The sequence below is a fragment of the Prionailurus viverrinus genome, chromosome C2, assembly GCF_022837055.1.
Source record: "Prionailurus viverrinus isolate Anna chromosome C2, UM_Priviv_1.0, whole genome shotgun sequence".
Lineage (NCBI taxonomy): Eukaryota > Metazoa > Chordata > Mammalia > Carnivora > Felidae > Prionailurus > Prionailurus viverrinus.
The window spans coordinates 46,960,169-46,981,423 of NC_062569.1; the positions used below are offsets into that span (position 1 = coordinate 46,960,169).

General features: G+C 37.5%; 1 protein-coding gene across 15 annotated transcripts in view; it reads left to right on the top strand.

Moving 5' to 3' along the window:
• The window catches only part of MBNL1 (muscleblind like splicing regulator 1), a 207,370-nt gene that overhangs the window by 44,078 nt on the left and 142,037 nt on the right, over positions 1–21,255 (top strand). For 7 of the 15 annotated variants that reach the window (XM_047874831.1, XM_047874830.1, XM_047874836.1 and 4 more), the window contains exon 2: positions 11,297–12,325. The exons of 5 other annotated variants lie outside the window; for them this stretch is intronic. In XM_047874831.1, the coding sequence (XP_047730787.1) occupies positions 12,152–12,325 (174 nt within the window). In that variant the 5' untranslated portion in view covers positions 11,297–12,151. Of the gene's footprint in view, positions 1–10,793; positions 11,065–11,296; positions 12,326–21,255 lie in introns of those variants that run through there. 3 more of the 15 variants (XM_047874832.1, XM_047874840.1, XM_047874844.1) reach the window with 3 other exon arrangements.

A 21,255-nucleotide genomic window follows, 5' to 3' on the forward strand; every position in this document is an offset into this window, starting at 1 on the left:
AACTTAGGTGGCTGCTATTAAAGAATGGACATAGAGTGGAGCAGTACATAGTTGTTAAAAAGTATTTACATCGACGTGTGTGTTGACAAAGAAAAGTCATTATCATATATCATGGAAAGCAAGGCTCAGAACAATATGCTTAGTATGTGTTACTTCTGTAAAAATGATAAACTGTATGAGTGTGTGTGTGTGTGTGTGTGTGTGTGTGTAGATGTGTATGTCTGTATGTGGATGCATGAAGGACTAGGTATACCATACCAATAATAGTGGTTAGCTTTGGGATAATAGGGGTCTGATTTGGCAACGGAGCAAGGTGGGGGGGAATTCAGTTGGACTTTCAATAAAACCCTTCTGTATGGTTTAAATTTATTACAATTGAAAATGCATTCATTTAGCAATGTCTAAAATAGTGGAAGGAAGGAAGGGAGGGAGGGAAGACAGACTTGATGTATATAATTCATGTAAATTACTTGCTAGAGATTTTTGTACACCATTTTAATTTGTATTTTACTATCTCTTCCATTATTTAGTAACATCTATCTCTATATGGAGAATAGCCTTATAATTTATACCATACGTCTCAGTATGTCAAAAAAAGCAGAATCATGGTTATGAGTGCAAATTGTTATATGACTTTGAAATAATTTAGATTATTGTAGTCACTAGAGGTATGGTATGGAAGTCTAGGTATTGAGGGAGAAAAGAGGCTCAAAATTTAAACAGTATCTGGTTCAAATTTTAATTTGCTCCTCAGTCTTTACAGTTCTAAAATGACAATCCTTGATTTTCATAGTCCTAATCACAGCACACGATATGTTTTTACTTTATTGGACATCTCTTTCTGAATGTCAATTCCACGAGGACATGACATTTTCATGTATGTCTGCAAAAGTTCCTGTGAGTGAGTGACTCAAGAGATTTTAGGTCTGCGTTATCATTTGATGCATATGTAATGAGATTTAAGTTCTTAAATATGTTACAAATTCAAGGACATTGAGTGACACAGAGGTAAGCAATGTATATATAGATGTAAAAGCAGATATCATGGAAACAAATTACCTTCTTATCCAGCTAACCTTATGTTTTCAGATTTCTATGTTCTCAGTGTGTTTCTCTTTTTTACAAAAGTTGGTGTATTTATACACATATATATGTTTGCGCACATGGGTGCGTACACACACACACACACACACACACACACACACACACTGGAATATTACAAGGCCATAAAAAGGATGAGGCTTTGCCATTTGCAGCAACATGGATGGACCTTAGAGGGATGTTACTATCCTATGTGAAGTAAGTCAGACTGAGAAAGACAAATACCATATGATTTCACTCACATGTGGAATCTAAGAAAACAAATGAATAAACAAACAAAAAGTAGTATCAGACCTATAAACACAGAGAACAAACTGATGGTTGCCCAAGAGGAGGGAGTAGGAAGATGGGCCAAATGGGTAAATGGGAGTGGGAGATACAGGCTGCCAGTTAAGGAATGAGTAATTCATGGGAATAAAAGTATAGGGAATACAGTCAGTGATATGATAGCATTGTATGGTGACAGATGGTAGCTATGCTTTGGTGAACATAGTATAATGTATAAACTTGTCGAATCACTATGTTGTACATTTGAAACTCATGTAATGTTGTGTGTCACCTACATTGAAATAAAAAAATTTTGTAAATGAAGCCTTATGAAAAATGTTGAGATAGGCATGAACAAAATATGCCTGCCTGTTACCCGTCTCTTTTAAAGAACTATGGAGCTGCCTTTGGAATTCTAGGCTTCTACAAAATACAGTATGAAGATCTGGATTATTACATAGCCATCACAGTAATATGAGCATAATTTGTGGTTATGCTTATCTCAGACCTAGTCAAGGTTGTAAGTTATATGGAACCTTTCTCAAATGATACTTAAGCTACATTGCAGTGAAAATATGAGTTGTCAGTGCATAAACTTGTTTTGTCACATGTCTTCCTCCTTTAAATCAGGGAAAAACAACTGGATCTTGACTCCCTATTAATTAAGGCAAATACAATTCTTATCTGTATGTTAGTGTGTGTGAATTTGTGATTTTTTTTAAAAAGCTCAAGTTAAACAGATTCTAATATTTTATTGTTACTCAGAAAAAATCCATTTAACATTGGTATATTATTAAGAGTAAACTTGAGATTATTTGTATACAAGGCAATTTTTTTTAAACGTTTATTTATTTTTGAGACAGAGAGAGACAGAGCATGAACGGGGGAGGGGCAGAGAGAGAGGGAAACACAGAATCGGAAACAGGCTCCAGGCTCCGAGCCATCAGCCCAGAGCCTGACGCGGGGCTCGAACTCACAGACCACAAGTCGTGACCTGGCTGAAGTCGGACGCTTAACCGACTGCGCCACCCAGGCGCCCCTATACAAGGCAATTCTTAAGGTCAATAGAAATCAATAGAAATATCCATAGGATGATAATATTGAACCTTTATGGCTTGAGTATTTGCAAACTTTGCAATAAGAGATACATTCATAAAATGATAGGGAGTTTTGCTGATGAAATAGAAAGGAGATATTTATGTATTGTGTCATGAGAAGTCCAGTAATTCATTTAATTGGATACACTCATGTAATACCAGACTATATTTATAATTGGTTTCATTCATTATAGTCTGAAGAATAATTATTTTGGATGTCTCTATAAACATACATTTTATTTAATTTTCTCAGAATGATTAATAATTAAGCAACGTATTTTGGGTAGTCTTCAGTAGAAATAAGTCAGTGAAATTTCCCGGATTGAGGCCACTATGTTAGGTTTTAAATCAGACTTACCTGGAAATTCAAGATTTATCTGCTAAGGTGAAGCTTTTGTGCTCAGATATACTTGGTAGTATTGAGAGCTATTGCCACATTAAGATTTTAAAAATTCTGCAAAGTGTGACAACTATGATTAAGGGTTCTAATAGGTATAGTTTATTTCTGGTTCTCTCTTTATCTCTGTCTCTCCATATATATATATATATATGTATATATACACATATATATATACATATATATATACTGTCTCTCTCTCTATGTATATATATTCTCTCTCTCTCCCCCTCTCTCCCTCTGTGTGTGTGTGTGTGTGTGTGTGTGTGTGTATGCAATCTTTTTTTTTCCTAATTAGGGTGTAGTGTAGCGAATTGCTTTTGGAATCCTAATCTTGAGCAATAGTGTCTATCCTAACCAACACTCTCTCTCTCTATATATATATATACATATATATATATACACACACACACACATATATACATATATATATGTATGTACGTGTGTGTGCGCGTGTGTGTGTATGCAATTTATTGTTTCTTCTCATGTTGATTTTATAATTTAGCTCAAATAATTGAGCTTGCTCAAATGGAAAACAGGGTTCAGGTTAATTATAGAGAAGACCTTAATGACCACCAGTTGTAAGAATGAGTTTTGCCCTGCAAGGAAGGTTGGGACAGTAGGACGAGGAGGTGCACACGCAGCAATTGTCACTGATGTACAGGGCGCCATGGGAGGTATTTCCTCAGCTTTCTCCTTAATCACCTTCATAGTTAGTTTTGAGTTGTGCGTAACACTGTTAGGGGACCCTATAGATGAATTGGCTACCATTTCTCATGCAGTGAAGGTCACATTTAAAAATGTCTTAGGCAGAGGTACCACCAGTCTTTTAAAAAGCTAGGTGATGTTACTCAGAAGATGTTAAAAATTTAAAACTAAGATTTTGGCCCGCAGTTACTATGTCAGATAAATATAACTCATCTGAATAAACTTTAGAATTAAAGTTTGTAATTACGGCATTGCAGGGGGAATAACAATATCAGTTTTTGGCATTCCCAGTTTTGTCAGGTTAATTTCACATTGATAGATTCCAGTTGAGTCAATGTACCATTCTTCCTGAAAAGTTGCCAGGATGGTAAGATTTGTTTTTTCTACTGTTTAGCTCCTGAGCACATACCAGCATTATTAATTTTCTTGTAGTTTGTGTTCCGATTTCCTGTTTATTATTTTGAGATATTAAATGATAGGGACAGATCAGAAATGACTACCTAAGGCTAACAAGATGACTTCTTTGTGTGATATGTAGAGTAAGCAAAACACTAAATAGGCTTAGTGTTTTTTTCCTGAAGAACCGTAGAGAGGCATTTGTAGTGTTATGTCATTACACTTTCTTGTAGAATAGAGGGAAATGTTAAAAGACTGCCTGTTTGAATATCATCAGGAACAAAATGCAGATTTTCTCTTCTTTTGCCAGAACTAAAAACTGATTCTGTCAGAAATTCACAGATAAATTATTTAGGTGTTTTAAATTTGCAAAGCCACATGTAACTGTTTCAGATTATTCTGTGGGTGAGAAAATCTTCCATCAAGTTCATAATTGAGGAGGTATATGAATACAGTTTTGTGTTAACTTCACTGCCTGATGTTTTCTTTCCAGTGAGTGGAGTTTGAAGCTGGTTTCATTCAGTTATAAAGGTGACATTGCCAATGTATCAAATGGGCATTGTAACTTTGTAGATCATAGTTGTAAACTAGTGTCCCGGTAGGTTGCTGGCTTCTGAGCCAGGCACTGTTTTGGTGCCGGCTATTTAGGGGAGGACTGGCTTGACAACTGCCTGCTCTCGTGGAGCTTAGCTTTTAATGCAAAGGTAGAAGATAAGCAAATAGAAAGATAGGCACGTAATATTACACCAAATACTGACAAGTGCTATGAAGAAAAATAAAGCAAGGCAAAGATCTGGCAAGTCTGGACTTGTGTTGAGAAGCAGGGAAGTTTTGATAGTGACTTAAATTGATAGTGGCTGCAAAAGCTTCCAGGAAGATAACTTTGTAGTAAGGACTGGATGAGGATCTAATTAGGTACGAAGCTAGTGACCATGTACACAAAGTACAGCCCACTGTTGTAATATTTATCTTCTGATGATCTTAAGCCTTTTCATTTTTTTAAAAATGTTGCCTGAAACGGGAATCTAGTCAAAGTTTGCTTTTTAATTGCACAGAGGCTTCCTGTTTTATTTGGTGGTCTTATATATAAAATGCAGAAGGGACAATAATCATTTCCTAATTTGAGGCAGTTTAGCGAGTTGCTTTTGAAATTCTAATCTTTGGCAATAGTGTGTTTCCTAACCAGCACTCCTTCATTATCCTTCTGGTAAGGGACCACTTGATGATTAGGGAATTGAGCCTATCGGAATTTTATTTGTTTATTTATTTTTGAGAGGGGAAGAGAGAGAGAGAGAGAGAGAGAGAGAGAGAGAGAGAGAGAGAGAGGGAGGGAGGGAGAGAGAGGGAAGGTGCACCTGTGCACTAGCAGGGAGGGGGCAGAGGGAAGACAGGGAAAGAATCTTAGGCAGGCACTACGCCCAGCATAGAGCTTGACACTGGGCTTGATCCCATGGCCCTGGGATCATGACCTGAGTGAAGTCAAAAGTTCCACGCTCAGCTGCCTGAGCCACCCAGGTACCCGAGCCCACTAGAATTTTAAAGGAATGCTTTGACAGACAGTAGATGACTTATTTGAGTTAGTAAACTTCCCTTTCTTTGTGACCCTAAGTCCGTGCAATGTCAGACCGGCAGACCATCTTGACAGTAGGCATGCCATTCCAGAGGATGTGTGGTTGAAAGTTACCTTTTTTCTCGGCAGTGTTTCTAAAACTTCAGTTATTTGCGTATCTCTTTCATGATGTTGTCAATATATTTACTTAAGCTTTTTTTATAATAGTCTCGTAAATTACTATATTAAATGTTAGCTTCTTTCTAAGTTATGATATGCATGTAATCACAGGCTCATGAACTAGTTTTTGCATTCTGATGCATCTATTAAAATTATGTTGTTTCTGCATCGCTTAAAATTGCCATGGGTGCTACCAGTACTGTGCTTACCCCTTGCTGAGAAACACTGATCTCAGCTTTTTGTTATATGGAGTTGAATACTGCTGAAGACTGCATTAACCCATTCAGACCATAGTTTTCCCTATGTAATAACTTAATGGCCTTGTTACTCTATTTAGTACCTTAATGAGTAGAGAAATGGCTGTACAGCTTCCTGAAATGATTAGTTGGTTTGTATACTGAAATCTCTGTTAATATTTGGGGCAAGCCCTGGGCAAAATTGTACCAGGAGTTAATTCCCTGAAGTAATGCATTGCTAATTATGGACTTGTTGACATCAGTGATCCTGGGGGGGGTGGGGGGGTGGGGAGTTATGGTTTGGGGCAAGGGGCCACTTCTTGTCACCTTCGAACATTAGATGATGAAGTTGGCTATCTTTTCCAGTTAGATTAAAGCTGTCTTAGTAAATTAAAAAACAAACAAACAAACCCTCAAGTAATTACTCTTTTAACTTCCTCAATATGTAAGCTGTTTCAAAATCAAAAGCTTATGAAAAAAGTCCCCCAAATGCCCAGCTAACTACTCTGGGATGCAGTAGGACCAAAGTGCCTATATTTGGTTCAGAAGAACTGAAATGATTGTTACACGTATATGACTAAGAAATTTAACCATGCTCACAGAGGCCATCCAGTTCTCCAAAACAGAATTTCGTACTCCTGCCTTGTAAGTGTCTGCTTATCCTCTATTGCAGTATGTATGCAACCCTTAAATAGATATTTATATGAAGCCATCCGCTGTCAGTTTTCATGCTAATATGCATCAGTTGCTGTGAAATTCATTATTGCTAATTTCCCACACTTTTTTACTTTATCCTTGGTCCTTTTCTTAGCTTCCTTTCCTCTATCTTTATATTTTCTTCTTTCCCTTTCTATTCTATTTCCCCCTTCATAACTTAAAGTAGAAAGTATACGTGATTTCTGATAATCACTCAAGGAGAGTGCACTGTTCTTGGTTCTTATGGCAAAATATACTTATTTGTAGGACGTGTTGCATAATGAGGAGCTCTCTAGTGTTAGGAATTTGATCATTTGGTAAAAGAGGGCTTATTACGTAGGTTTTAAAAAAGTTTGATTCTTACAGTAAAACTATTCTCCAATCTTTTTTTTGTTGTTGTTCAGGGAAGTTTAGTATAATATGTCGAAATATAGGTCAGAAATTTACCTCAGAAGCAATTTCTCTGTTAGTAAATATCTTTACCGGAGAAATATTTTCTTCAGTAATTATTTACAAACAACACATTTTTAGAGCAAACATGTTTGTAATAATTCTCACAATCTGGACATTACCCACATACTTTTAAACATTGTCTCTCTCCATAGAATAAAAATCCATTATTAGTTGAAACAGTGTTTTGGAAATTTAGTATTGATCCAAATCCTATACCCTCTTAATTTACCAAAACCTTCAATTATGAAGATTTCCAGTGATCCCTGAAACCCTTCTGTTTGAATAAAGAGAAAGAGTACGAGACCATAATCTGATATCAGCAATTGAGGTATAATCTCAGGTCATTACCCCCTGGTGGTCTGTATCAAGGACTGGAACCCACATTGGCAGGTGCAGCTACACTAATAATGCATAAAGGTTGGTGTCCATTTTGATGGCTCGGGCTCTGTGCCTAGATAACTATAAACACTTTGATTATCACATTTGCCTATATGTTTTACAAGTAAGTGGTATTTTCAGCTTACCAATACATATATATCTGTAATTCTGTCGATAACCCTTTTTGAAATGACTAGAGTATCTCTGCTACAGAAAATAAAAATATCCAGAATATCCATTTGCAAACATTTTAATTAAAGGATATTTTATGCTTGAGTGAGATTAAGCCTGTAACATATCAAAAAGGAAAAATAATCAACTTTAGAAATTGATTCTGTGGTTGTCTGTAGACATAACCACCAACCAGCAAAGGTATTTCTGAGGGTACCATTATCCTTTCTCATGTTGTTTGGTCCCCATAGATTATGACGAAATATTTCCTTGCTGTTAGGGACATGTCCTTTATATACATGTCTATTCTGTCAATTTGAATAAAATATTCATTTATCAAATATTTTAAACACAACTATTATATTCCAGGAACTGGGATAAAAAAATGGCAATAGATCCTGTTGTCAGGGAATTTATAACTTTGGGGGTAAAAGCACCAGGAGATAAAAAGTACTGAGAATATCCTGAGATGGAACAATGTTTGGCATAGTTGGCCCAGCCTTAGAGAGAAGGTGATATTTGAATAGCAGCTTAAACAAGGAGAAGAGATTTACCAGGTTGAAGGGGTGAGGACGTACGTGTCAAACCAAACAAAGGGCTAGCACGTAACAAGTCCCAGGAGCCTACAACAGCATGGCATGTGCCAAGAACCTTCCCCAGCTCCTGGCAGCTCCTTTCTATGTGGGAAGATACTAGAGGGGCAGCAGTGAGAGAAACCAAAAGGACAGAATGTGTCAGTTCAAGACGAGAGGAAACCTTTAACAGGGAGCTGGTGGAGGTCAAGTAAAGATAAAGACTAGCATAGTCTTTGGATTGGGCTTCAGTTGGAGTTTTGTCGGCCACTGCTTAACAGTAAAGTAATGAGTGTGGAGGTCACAGTGATACAGATTCAAAACGGAAGAAGCAGAAGAACGGCATGTGTAGATGGCTCTTTAGCCCTTGGTCTGGGAACAGCTGATTAAGAGTATTAGGGAGGGGAGGATGCATAGCTAGGCGGGGTCCCTTTCTCCTTCCCTGCCGCCTCTTCTATTTTGGAGCTACTTCAGCATGTTGAGGACCGAGAGAAAGAGTTGAGGTAAGGCAGGTCATTCGAAGGTAGAAGAAGGAATGTGAAGAGAAAGATGTTTTGAGAAGGAACAAGTGAAGGTGGAAGCCTGACCGTGTGCAAGGGGAGGGACAACTGGGAGACCAAAAGAAAGATGCAGAAAGATAGTGTAAAAATGGGTGGCAGGAAGGTGACAGGGAGTTCATGCCTAAGGGCTCCTGTTTTGACTATGAAATATTTGTTTCACAGAAGATCATTGTCTGCTGTTAGCAGAATATGGAAGAGAAGGGGCTTGAAAGTGTTGAAGTTTTCAAAAAGCTGTCCTGTGGAATGTCAGAGGGAGCTGTCCAGGGCTGGGGGAGGATTCCTAGACAGCAGGAGGGTCTAAGTGACCCTGGGATATAGTAATTGATAGAGACACTGATGGGTGTGTGTGTGTGTTTTCAGGTGTGTGTTTGTGTTCATGTGTGGTTCATATGGTTGTTCATGCATGTGTTTGCGTATTTTTGTGCCCTAGAGGTCATTCCAGTACAGATACAGTAATCAGTCCTTTAATTACCCAAGTTATGGAGCTCCATACATTTTCCATCCCTGTGCTGGGCATTGGGGTTATGAGATGAGTGGGTTTATTTCTGTTTGGGGAAACATACAGTTTCGTGGGTCATACATATAAGCAAACAACACACTGTATAGGGATGCCAAAGTAATTCAGAAAAGACGTGTTAATGATGAGTGGGCAGGGATGGATAAAGCGACATTTTGGAAGTTTCTTGGAGGAAGCAATCTCTTAGCTGGCTTCCAAAGGAGGTGTATGGTTGCAGGTGAAGTGCTTGAAAATTTTAGCAAGAAAGACAACAGAGGTTGTTGACCACAGATGGGTACATGCTGAAGGTACAAAATAGTTGAGAAATTCTCAATGTGGAGCAAAAATCCAGAAGGGTGGGTGAATCTTTGAGTTTACGACTGACTCAACTTTGTTTTTGTACAACCAGAAATTAGAACCAGAAAGTTTTTTGAAAGCAAAAGTACTTCTTGAGCATTGGTATGAGTTGGTTCTTTAGAACTTTTCTCAAAAGTTGTAGTCTTACTACAGTATTTCACCTACCTGGTATCTGTTTGTTTTTTTTTTTTAATTAGTATTAAGAGTGGCTGCATTAATCCTAAAATAAATTTTTAAAACTTCTGCTAGATATCTATCTGTCTATATATATGTTCTACGTTTCTACATTCATATTCTATATTCCAGTTTCCAATTGACCGTATTTGGCCTTTGAAGAAGCAAGTGTGATCAAACACTATTATTATATTGTGCCATTGCCTCCTTGGAGTGTGAAACTTTTGGAGTTATTAAAGCTTTGTTTTCTTTGTTGGTAACACTCAAAAGGAAAAGAAACGTGTACTTTTGTTTCTGTAACTACTAAGCATTTTCTGAAAGTTTTTCCATCCTGACTGAAAAAGAAAGTAAGTTGTTAAAAGCAAAAATACCCTGCTATAACGAGCAGTCTTGTACTTCCCAGTTCATAGATCATTAGGCAACAGGGGATCCCCCAGCCCCCAACCTCTGGCTTCCTCCGTACCTCTGAAGTACATCACGCTGCCCAAATCAAATTGCTCACTTAATATTTAATGTTTCTGCGATGGAATCACTCTCCCCCCTGAGGTTGACTTCACATTTGCCAGACACACTGACAACACTACACTCCTTTTTTCCCCCACATGACCTCAGCTTCTGCTTAAAAAATGTTCAAATAAAGGATGCTTTTGTTCCTATCTCGCCCGCCTGTGATATATTGACAAAGTGTCTGCCGGCTGAATGGAATAGTTTTACAGTATGAGGGCTGCTTTCAGTGGAGGGGCAGGACTTGGGCTTTAGAAGGAAGTGAATTGGATAGGTCAGGAGAATGTACCATTTGTAAACACCCCTTTCCTTTTTTATTCACGTGTCAGGACAGCAGGAGCAGGCTGTTCAGTGCCCGTCCCTGCGCAGAGCCGGAGGGAAAAGCAGCTTGGAAGTCAGCTGCAATTTTTAAACCTTGCTTTTTATTCCCCGGCGATGATCTTCAAGTGCTTGGACTTGTCTTGGAAGCTGTTTGGAAACTAACATGGTTTAGTCCACTAACTGCATGTTGGGTAAATTCAAAACCCACATGCTCGTCCTCTTGCAGTGGAATAAGTCACATCTGATGGACATTTTCTGTGCTTATAGCATAGTAATGAACGTCTGACAGGCGCGACCTTTCATAAGACAACCCACACTATTGGCTTTCTGCCCAGAATATTGCTGCAACACTATCTGTGATTGGTTATCTCTCTATCATGCATTGCTTCACAAGGGGAAACGGCCCCTTTTTTTAATAAATCTACGATGGCTGGCTGCAATATGCCTCACTGTAAGTATTGTGTGTGTGTGTGTGTGTGTGTGTGTGAGAGAGAGAGAGAGAGAGACAGAGAGAGAGAGAGAGAGAGAGAGAAAGAGAGACAGAGAGAGACAGAGAGAGAGACAGAGAGAGAGAAGCTGACTTGAATATTACTTAGTCTGGTAGCACATGGCAAGGTTGTGATACTGTAGGACATCAGTGAAGTGCTACTTAGTAAATCTTAACCTATCTCTTTTTTCTACAGGTTGGTACTAAGAAGTGCCTTTCCTGACGTCTCTGCTGCTTGGACCCGCTTCTAGAGCAGTCTCTGCTTTTGCCTTGCTTGCTGCCAGCTAGACTGTGACGACAGCACATCCACCCTCCACTTCTAGCCCAGACACCCCCATTTCTACTTATAATCAAGACAAAAGCTCTAAGTATCTGGCATTGCCCTAGGCTGCTTTAGTTTTAAAAGAAAAGTTTGCTGAAAAAGTCAGATCTCTTCTGCCAGGAAATCAAGGAGGAAAAAAAAATCAGTTTCTCGATTTGCTCTAAACTGCTGCATCTGTCTATGCCAAACTAATCAATACCGATTGCACCACCAAACTCCATTGCAAATTCAGCTGTGAGGAGATTCCCTTTCAGACAACTTTGCTGAAAGCAGCTTGGAAATTCGGTGTCAAAGGGTCTGCCACGTTTTCATGCTTGCATTTTGGGCTCCAAATTGGCACTGGGAAGGGGTTACTGAGAGCACAGGGCTGATCCGAGGCCCTACTTTTAAACGTTCATCTACTTACGATTCTAGTATTTCTCTGTAAACCAAAACCTCTTGAATTAACAGTTTCATGCTGTGAATTTCTAGTGGGAGATCTTTTCCTTGATATTGACAACACAGTTTTCCATGTACTTTTAAAGCAGGGAGTGGGGAAAAAAGTATTTTGGAGGGGACATTTTCATCAGCCTTTTACAGTCTTATCAGTTCAGCTTTTTGAGGTTTTTTTTTTTTTGGTGTTTTTTTTTTTTTTTGGTTGTTGCTGGGTTTATTTTTATTTTTATTTTTTTGGGGGGGGCTGGGTCTGTTGGTTTCACTGCAAAATTTAACTACCTGTAAAATCTAAACATGGCTGTTAGTGTCACACCAATTCGGGACACAAAATGGCTAACACTGGAAGTATGTAGAGAGTTCCAAAGGGGGACTTGCTCACGGCCAGACACGGAATGTAAATTTGCACATCCTTCGAAAAGCTGCCAAGTTGAAAATGGACGAGTAATCGCCTGCTTTGATTCATTGAAAGTGAGTAAATATTATATTATTTTAAGGATACACAATGATTGAATCAAGGGGATATGGACGCATAGTCCACTGAGTTTGGAATGATGGATTGCTTTGTTAATAGTTTAGTTCTATGGTGTCTTCTTATGGATGCTTTTGGGGTGGGGGACTTTATTGAGAAGCAATGGCACCAACTCTGGCCAAACTTTGTTTGTTATGAGTAACTTTATCAGTCCTTTGATGTAATGATGTTTTTCTAAAACAGAAAGTGTCCGCATACTTTTAACTTAGTCATAGCAATGTCGATGTCTATAGGAATAGTAAATGTAGATAAATATGTGTGTTAGCATACGCATGGTCTATACAAGGCCATGGCAATAGCTGAATGAAGATGATTTGTTTTTCCTTGTTTGTAAAGTTGCTGTTACCTTTGTAAAAGAACAGATTTCCTGGCAGTAAAACTTGGATAGACTTTTTATATTAACATTTTAATATTATGGGTCTCCTTTTTATTGTATAAGCATATTATTTTAAAGCCAGAATCAATGCATTTTGTGGAAAATATAGAAGTAAGGTTCTGCTGCTGTTGCTACAGTACCCTATCTGAGGCATAAACTTTGTTGAATGTTGAGTTTTATAAATGAGTGGAAACTTTTAAGTAGTATTATTTGGAGGCTTTTTTTGTTTTGTTTTTTTTTTTTTTTTTAGTTTGTAAAATTCTAATGTAAAATAACTTAGTTCATTTTTTTTGCATCCTGATTATTTTAAAATTTGTAACTGTCTCAGCTAGAAGTGTTAAAAGTTAAGCTTTTGTGGGCACCATAGTATTGAGAGATCCACTTTAGTGTATCTTGACATTCAAAAATGTCATTGCTTCGTAGTTCAGGTGTCAAGTTTGAAAATGGGCTTTTTAAAAGGTAGCATGATATTGTATCCTTATTCTGACATGCAAGGTCAAGACTAGAAATTAGAAGATCCCTGGGTACTTTCTACTTACTTGGTTTAATTGAATTGGCTTTGAATACTAATGTGTCAGTATAATTCACTCTTTGAACCCATGAGAGAGGCGTCACGATCATTTCTGCATCTGTAGAGAAATAAAACTTTCATACATCCATCTTGTCTTTTGCAAACAAAACAAAACAAAACCTCCTATTGTAGTAAAAATGCTTTCTTTAATAACATGGGGTGAATTAACTGATATAGTCAACCCAAACGTTAACTCATAACTCACCCTGATGTGTTATATGGGTTAGCTTATGAGTTGACTATTGCAGTTAATTGCTTCTTGGCTCAGTTGGGCTGCTTACTTTGCTAAAGTTTTCACCAAAGACTCAAGGATATTATCTTCAGAGTGGGATATCAAAGGAGGCATTCACAACAACAAAGATATCTTATAGTGTTATATTATTGTTAATGTCATAGTCCTAAAGATCAATAAGCCAGAAGTTATAGATTACCATGAGGCCTTTTTCTTTCCTTTGAAAGGCATCAATGAAGGGCACAGTGGTTTGTACCTTTGTGACTATGTATTCCTAAATTCCTGCTGACTGAATTTAGGTGTAATTAGAGACGGGGACCTGTAAAATGAGGGGCAAAGGGCTAATTACCTTTGTCGGTAACCAGCTGTGTCCATAAGTAACCCTGTTTTGACCCAATTACTAGTAAATCCAATTTTTAATCCTACAGACAGTTGATGGTGCACTCGTAGCTACAAAATGAAGGACATTAAACTTGGCTGTGACATTGAGTGGTTTCACAGAAGACCTGCCTCCCCAGCATTTGGAAACATTGTGAAACATTAAAATTCAGTTGCTATTTTTCCATCTCAAAATATTTTTTTAGTGGCTGCTCACTTGTGGACACAGAACAGGCTCCCTTTGAGTAAAACGGCAGCATTGCTGTGTGGTTAACAAGATTCAACTGCCACATCAAGGACTTTTTTTTTTTTTAATAGCAAGTAATTTTAAGATTTAAATTTACTTATGAAATGAACGCATTATAGCAGCTAATCAATGCAAACTTTGTCCTTATTCTTTGTTTCTATGAGAAACTAAAATTTAATTTATAGTGTCTAAAACTTGGTAAAATATTTTGATTTGAACAAGAGGAAAAACATAAACACAACTTTGTGTGGAGGTTCATAGCAGGAACAATAGCTCCTGAAATGTTAGTGAAATGACTATATTAAGAATTCATTTAACACATTTTGAATATGTAATTATGTATTCATGTTTCCAAACCCACCTTTGGTAGACATGTATTTATAACTAACACATTCTGTGATTCTTAATACAGTATTTAGAGTACTGGCTTTTAGATAGCTGACTTGCTGTATTCAATTTGGTGACTAAAATAGATCAAAAACGTATTTTAAAACAGTTAAGGTAACTCCATGACTCGTGCTTGAAGTTCTGAAATTTGGAAGCCTTAGGAGCATAATTCCATGCCAGTAACCACTAGATCATTTGTGTTGTCTCGGAGAGTAAACGGAAAGAATTTAGAAAACGTGTAATATTCTCACTTCTTTAATAAAATGTGTTGTATGTATGTCTACAATCCATAGTCCAGCCTTTTGTGACTTCTTGAGCCGTGAGATGGAGGTAGCCTGTGTAATCTACTATTTTTAGCAAGTTAGGAAAGCAAACCAAATACTCTCTGAGAGGACCCTGTGAAATGGCTGTACCCTTCAGCTGTGCTGTTTCAGACTTTGGCCAGGCTCCCAGGTGACTTACGTCCATAGCAGACTTCTACTTAGAAGAGGAGAATTTGTTTCATTAAAAACAGAAGTTGAACAGTTCAAGACAGTATTTATGCAAAAGAAATAAGTTGGCATATTACTAAAGGTAATAGGAAGAAAATTAGCTGATGGTATTTCAGTGGCGTATTATTGATTTCAAAGTTTAAGTAATTAGATTAAATTTACTACATGAAAACAGAATTCTTTGTCATAATAGATGTGTTGCTAAGTAAAGTCAGAATACATGATAATTAGGAATATATGTATATATTAAGTATGTTGGGAATAGAATGGTAACAAGAGAGCAGAAGCTGTAATAATGTGTGTTAGTTTATAAATTAAACAATATTTTAAGCGCTTGATCGTTCTAACTTAATTTTGGTTTTATACTCGCAATAACAATTTACAACAGTCTAAGAATATATTCAGATTGAGAATTAGATTGCTCACACACTGTAGATTTGAGTGTTTTGGCTATTTCAGACACCCTGAACATTTGAAAAGAGATTATTTTATGTTGGAAAGGATTTTTTTTTCCTTATGACTTGTGAAAGGGATACCAAACAGAAAAAAATCTGAAAGAAAAATGTCAACCCTGCAAGCTGCCATTAGAATATTGTATTTAAGAAATGATTCAAATAACAGTAAATTGGCAAGTTACCTATTTTCTTCAGTAATAATAGCTCAACTAAAATATAGGTAGTTGATTTAAAGAAACTCTGCAGAATGTATTTTATTGTGATGTCAAGTAATTTATGCTATCACAAAAATATGTTTTCACCATGTGATCAACTCAAAATGACTATTGCTTACTGAATTTTTCTTTTTTAAATGTCCATTCATTTTTCAGATGTTGGAGGAAGGGCTATATAACCTTTATATTTACTGTCTATTTTCTGAAAATCTAGCATTTTTTTTTTACCTTTGAAAACTTTAGTCACTTGTTTTCCTATCAAATTACGCAGTTTTGTTTAAGATAATTAAGGATTCATTTCACTATTATACACGTTTGTGTATACAGGTAGCACAGCCAATCAGATTTGTTGTAGACACATCAGGGGTCAGATTCCACTGCAGAGCAGCATGGAATCAAGGATCCTGAGTGAACACATTTAAAGAGCCTCTAACGACCTAGCAGAATAACTGAATTCAGCTATTAGGAGATATACAAATACGTACACATCCAGGTAAATGAGCAACTAGAAAATTTAGAGCCAGTAAGGCAAATCAAGTGTCTAGTTGGTCACACAGGGACAGGGTGGCATAACTGGACATTATAAAGTGGTCCTGAAGGTTTTTATAGTTATATTTTAGGAGGTCCTCCATCGTGAGCACAGTGTATTTTCAGCGTGCCAACTGCCTGTGTTGCTGCTGCTCTAAGTTCCTGGCATAGTCTTTTCATCATATCTTTTAAACTGGCTTACTTGATAATCCTGCCAAAGTGATTTTTGCGAAGTTTCAGATATTTGCAAATTTTGAATCAAAACTTTGATATAGTAGGCTCCTAATTGGAGTAACTTCTACCAAGCGTTTTGTTGTTGTTACTGATTGTTGTTCTGTTAATGGCATCTCCCATGTGATATGAAAACTTGGATGGATGATTATGTATACATGTAACTCTATAGGTACATATTCAGTGTGTCTTTCAGTGACAGGTTGACACAGGACTATCTTGTTTCCCCTTATAACTTAGGAGATGAGCTAACTATAAGGCATAACGTGTGAAGCCATGCGTATCATGTACGAGTTCAAATTATATTCCCCGAGCAGAATCTTCACAGCTTTGTAAAGAATACCCTGTGAATGCACGGTGATAAGCATCTTTTTTTAAATGAAATTCTCAATAGCTATAGCTGCTTTGATAGTGCTTACAATTTTATTCACTTACCTATTTATATTCTTATAGTTAGAATTTTTTTTTAGAAAAACATTTTTTAAATGAGTTACGATTTTTAAACTTGGGCAAATTTCAAGTCATGTTTTGAGTCATGCTACTTTAAGGCACTAATTCTAAAACTAGTTATTTTTTTCCTTTCATAAGATTTTGGTACGCTGCTTCTATTTTTCTTTTTCTCGTTAAACCTTCCTTCAGTTCCTAGGTGTGACAATTTAAACCTAAAGCAATGTGGCACTTAGAATTGAGTTCAATCTTTGATTGTAATTTAGATTTCTGAACTAATGCAGAATTTTGAGTCTCCACAAATAGCCTCAAAACAATTCCATGTATAAGGCTGTGATGGACTTAAAACAGTCCATGTGGCATGGGCAAATCTTCCATCCAGGATGTGTGTGACATACTCACAGTTCACGCGAGAGGTGAGAAATTGAATGTTTCTCAGTTCCAGCACAGACACCTAGGGACCTCGTTTGGGAAGCTTATCCTGTCATTTTCCTTGCCAAGGATAAGTAGAGGATTTCAGCTATCAACATCACTAATCTGTTACCTTTCATGCTGAGCAATGTATCTGCCTTCCCACAGTCTTAGACAAAGTTTATTTTCTTACAAAGACATAGCATTGAGGAAATTTTGAGTTGTTTTTTTTTTTAACTTTGGCAAACACACATTCCATGCTTTTAGATAAGGGACCAATTTTCTATGTTAACAGGCCAAAAATTTTAAGTCAGTGGAAGTGGATTAACTAAAGAGATGGTTTTTGATTTAGCACTAATGATAGTTGTTAATATGCAGAAACTTTGGTAAAAGCAACTAAAAGCAAAGGCTCCTTAGAATTACTTAGCTGTTTGAAAGTATAATCAATTATTGCAATAGTGATTTCCTTGTGAATTGCACTATAAACGAGTAATTCTGGTGAGGATATCTTATTCTAATAGTCATTTTTTTTAAGTTTTTTTTTTTAACGTTTATTTATTTTTGGGACAGAGAGAGACAGAGCATGAACGGGGGAGGGGCAGAGAGAGAGGGAGACACAGAATCGGAAGCAGGCTCCAGGCTCTGAGCCATCAGCCCAGAGCCTGACGCGGGGCTCGAACTCACGGACCGCGAGATCGTGACCTGGCTGAAGTCGGACGCTTAACCGACTGAGCCACCCAGGCGCCCCACTAATAGTCATTTATAATAAACAACTACAGAGTTTTTATCTAATATATATTTCTCATGCAAATAACCTGAAATGCACATCACCTACAGCATGATTCATTCTCTTTTGGCACATGTTGAAAGATTATCACTTTGAAGTAAAGTCTGATTTGTTGTTTGAGATAAAACCTTCTATATTATAAGAACTTGGGTTTTGAAAAATACTGTTACAAGTCCTCCTGGATTATAATTTGATTGAAAGGCTGTCTCTTGGATACCTTTGGGCCTTGGCAGTCTCTGGCTTTTATTCTCCTTGTGTTATCTCTGGTTCTTTCCAGCTTCCTAATGGTCCAGCTTCAGAACTGTTGGGTCTGATCCTTCTTTATATTTCTCTATGGAGTTACGGAATTGTCTTTAAGGAATTGTGTCCAGCATTGAGTAATAGAGGCACCTTTCCCTCCCCGGCGTGTGACATAAACAGATAAAGGGTTTATTTTTTAGTCGGTTGTGCAAGTCTATGTGATGACTCCCCAGTCACTAGAACTGGGGTGTCTTCACCCTTAAGTTGTGAGGAGCACATGGGTTCCAATCTTAGGATTATTTCAAAATTGTAAGATGTCCAACCCAGTACCAGCCATCATATCTTCATTCCAGGAAGCAGAAAGAGGTGAGGGCAAAGGAAACCACAGCTTAGCCTCCCTAGGTTTCTTTGCACAGTGGCCCTCAAGCTTCTCCCAGTGACTTATTCTTGTCTCTCAGTGGCTGATTTTGGTAGCAAGGATAGCTGGGAGCTATAGTCGGGTTTTTTTTTTTTATTAAAAATTTAAATTTTAATTACAGTACAGGTAACATACCGTGTTACATTGGTTTCAGGTGTATAATATGGTGATTCAACAATTCTATATGCTCATCACAATAACTGTACTCTTCATCCCCTTTACCTATTTTACCTGTCCCCTCACCCTTCCCCCATCGGGTAGCCATCAGTTTGTTCTCTATAGTTAAGAGTCTGTTTCTTGGTTGCCCCTCCTCTTTTTTTCTTCCTTTGCTCCTTTGTGGGAACTATAGTCTTTTACTATTGTCCTGATTAAAATTGTGCCTCTGGGTGGATAAGGTAGAAGGGGAGAATGGACGTTCAGGAGGGCAGTCCCTGGGATGGAAGAGTTACAGAGTTCTTTTTTTCCAGAAAATATCTGGAATCAAGTAACTCACACTGAAAAATACCTAGGTATGGGGGTGGGGTGCTGAGGGGAGGCCACCTCTGAAGAGAAACTTATATATTCATATATTGGCAAACCTATCATCAGTCTACTGTCCTGGGTAAACCAGAGTTGTCTTCCCCCCTCCCCCCCCTTGAAGTCATGCTATTTTTAGTCAATAAAACCTGGCATATCACACATAGATTGATTTTTACTTACATAGAAAAAGAAAATTATTTTTTATTTTTGCTTTGCCAAGACATATTTTTATATATTGTTATTTATAACTGAACTATAACAGGAATGCATATCCTAAGAACAGGTCTCAAGTGATTTTATTTGACAGAAGAACCTGTAGTTACTCAAATATCTAATTCTGCTTCTTCCACAAATATATTTTATTTTTACTTCCTCTATGAAATTAAATGAAGTAATATTGAAAATTACTATATGCTGGTCAGTATTTTCAGTGCTTTTTATCTTTTCATAGTATTTAGTCCTCACAAAAACTCTTTTGAGACAGTTACTAATATTCCTACGATTTTACATGTGACCACACTAAGGTACAGAGAAGTTAGGTGATGTGCACAAGGTCACTCAGCTAGTAAAATGTGAACTCCAAGCATGGTAGCCTGATTTCACAGCCTGTACTTTTGACCACTTTCCTGTAAAACTTTGCTTCTTAATTTACATATCCGTATCCCTAAGGATCTAACAAAGGAGTGCATAAGAATAAAAATTAATGTTTAAGGCAGATTTACAATATATACCCTAAAATGGCAAATACTAAAAAATAATTATATTTTAGGTCAAAAAACAGATCAATGAGTGAGTATAAGATAGCACAAGATAGCAGATGCCCCCACCTTTCAAATATTACATGTTCCAAATACGTGGCCATATAGGAAAAAGGTTTTAAGTTAATCATCTTAAATAAGTCATCATTGTAGAAACTATATAGCCATCGCCCAATGTATACAAAAAATTTTTTAAAAAGCCATATGCCAAATTTTCATTGTTTAGAAAGCATTTCCCCACAGAAGCAATGTGGTTAAGTGATCAGGCCAGCCCTGGGAAGCCAGGTAACCCAGAGGATGCTCCAGTTATAGTCCAGTGCAAAGAATAGCCTGGAAAATACGGTTATTAAGAAAACCCAGGAAGCTCCACAGAAGCATTATGAGGGCCATCTTATCAGACATCATAAGTACTACCAGTATCAAAGACCTCAGCTGCCTTGTCAAACTGTTTGAATGGGAAAGATACATTTCACGTTTCAGTTTGGTGCTCCAGAAATTCATTTGGGCCTCATGCAGGAGAGATGGTTTTCCCCAAACTCCTGGGACACTTTCTGCAAGGCAGTGCAGGAGGCTCCCCAGCTCCATATTTGGGCTGCTCCTGTTCCCCAGGACTGGCTTTCAGCAGGGCAGTGGCTCACAATCAATAGGGACTAAAGATGGTGTGGGATGCCGAACTATAGTCCAAAGTTTATTCAGGGTGGGAAGACTTCTTTGTCAGTGTCTTCCAACTAATCCTCCCCCCCCCCCCCCCGCCCCCTGCCCACCCTAAAAGCTCAACTTGTTTTCTTTTCAAATGCCCAGCTTGTTGGTTGTGAGTCTGGTCCACTGTGGAACTTAATGTTAGTGACCAGCTGCTTCCCTTTCTCTTTCTTTCCTGAAATTTTCTAAAGGGTAGCCGTTGTTTTGATACTGTTGCTTTATAATTACTAGTAGCATTGGTGGATCGTGAAAATATCAAAACTAAAAAAAATACATGTATTATATATTTTTTTCTAGCTGTTTTATCACAGAGTATAGTGAAAGGATCAGCAATAAAGACCCAGATATGAGAAGAAAGGCATATAGCAGGTCTGGGGACGAGTATTCCAGAAGGAGTATAATTGAAACACTTCTATGTCAAACTTTGGGAGAGATATGAAAAAGTCCTTAAGGGGCTAATTGCTAACAAGGAAACCAGT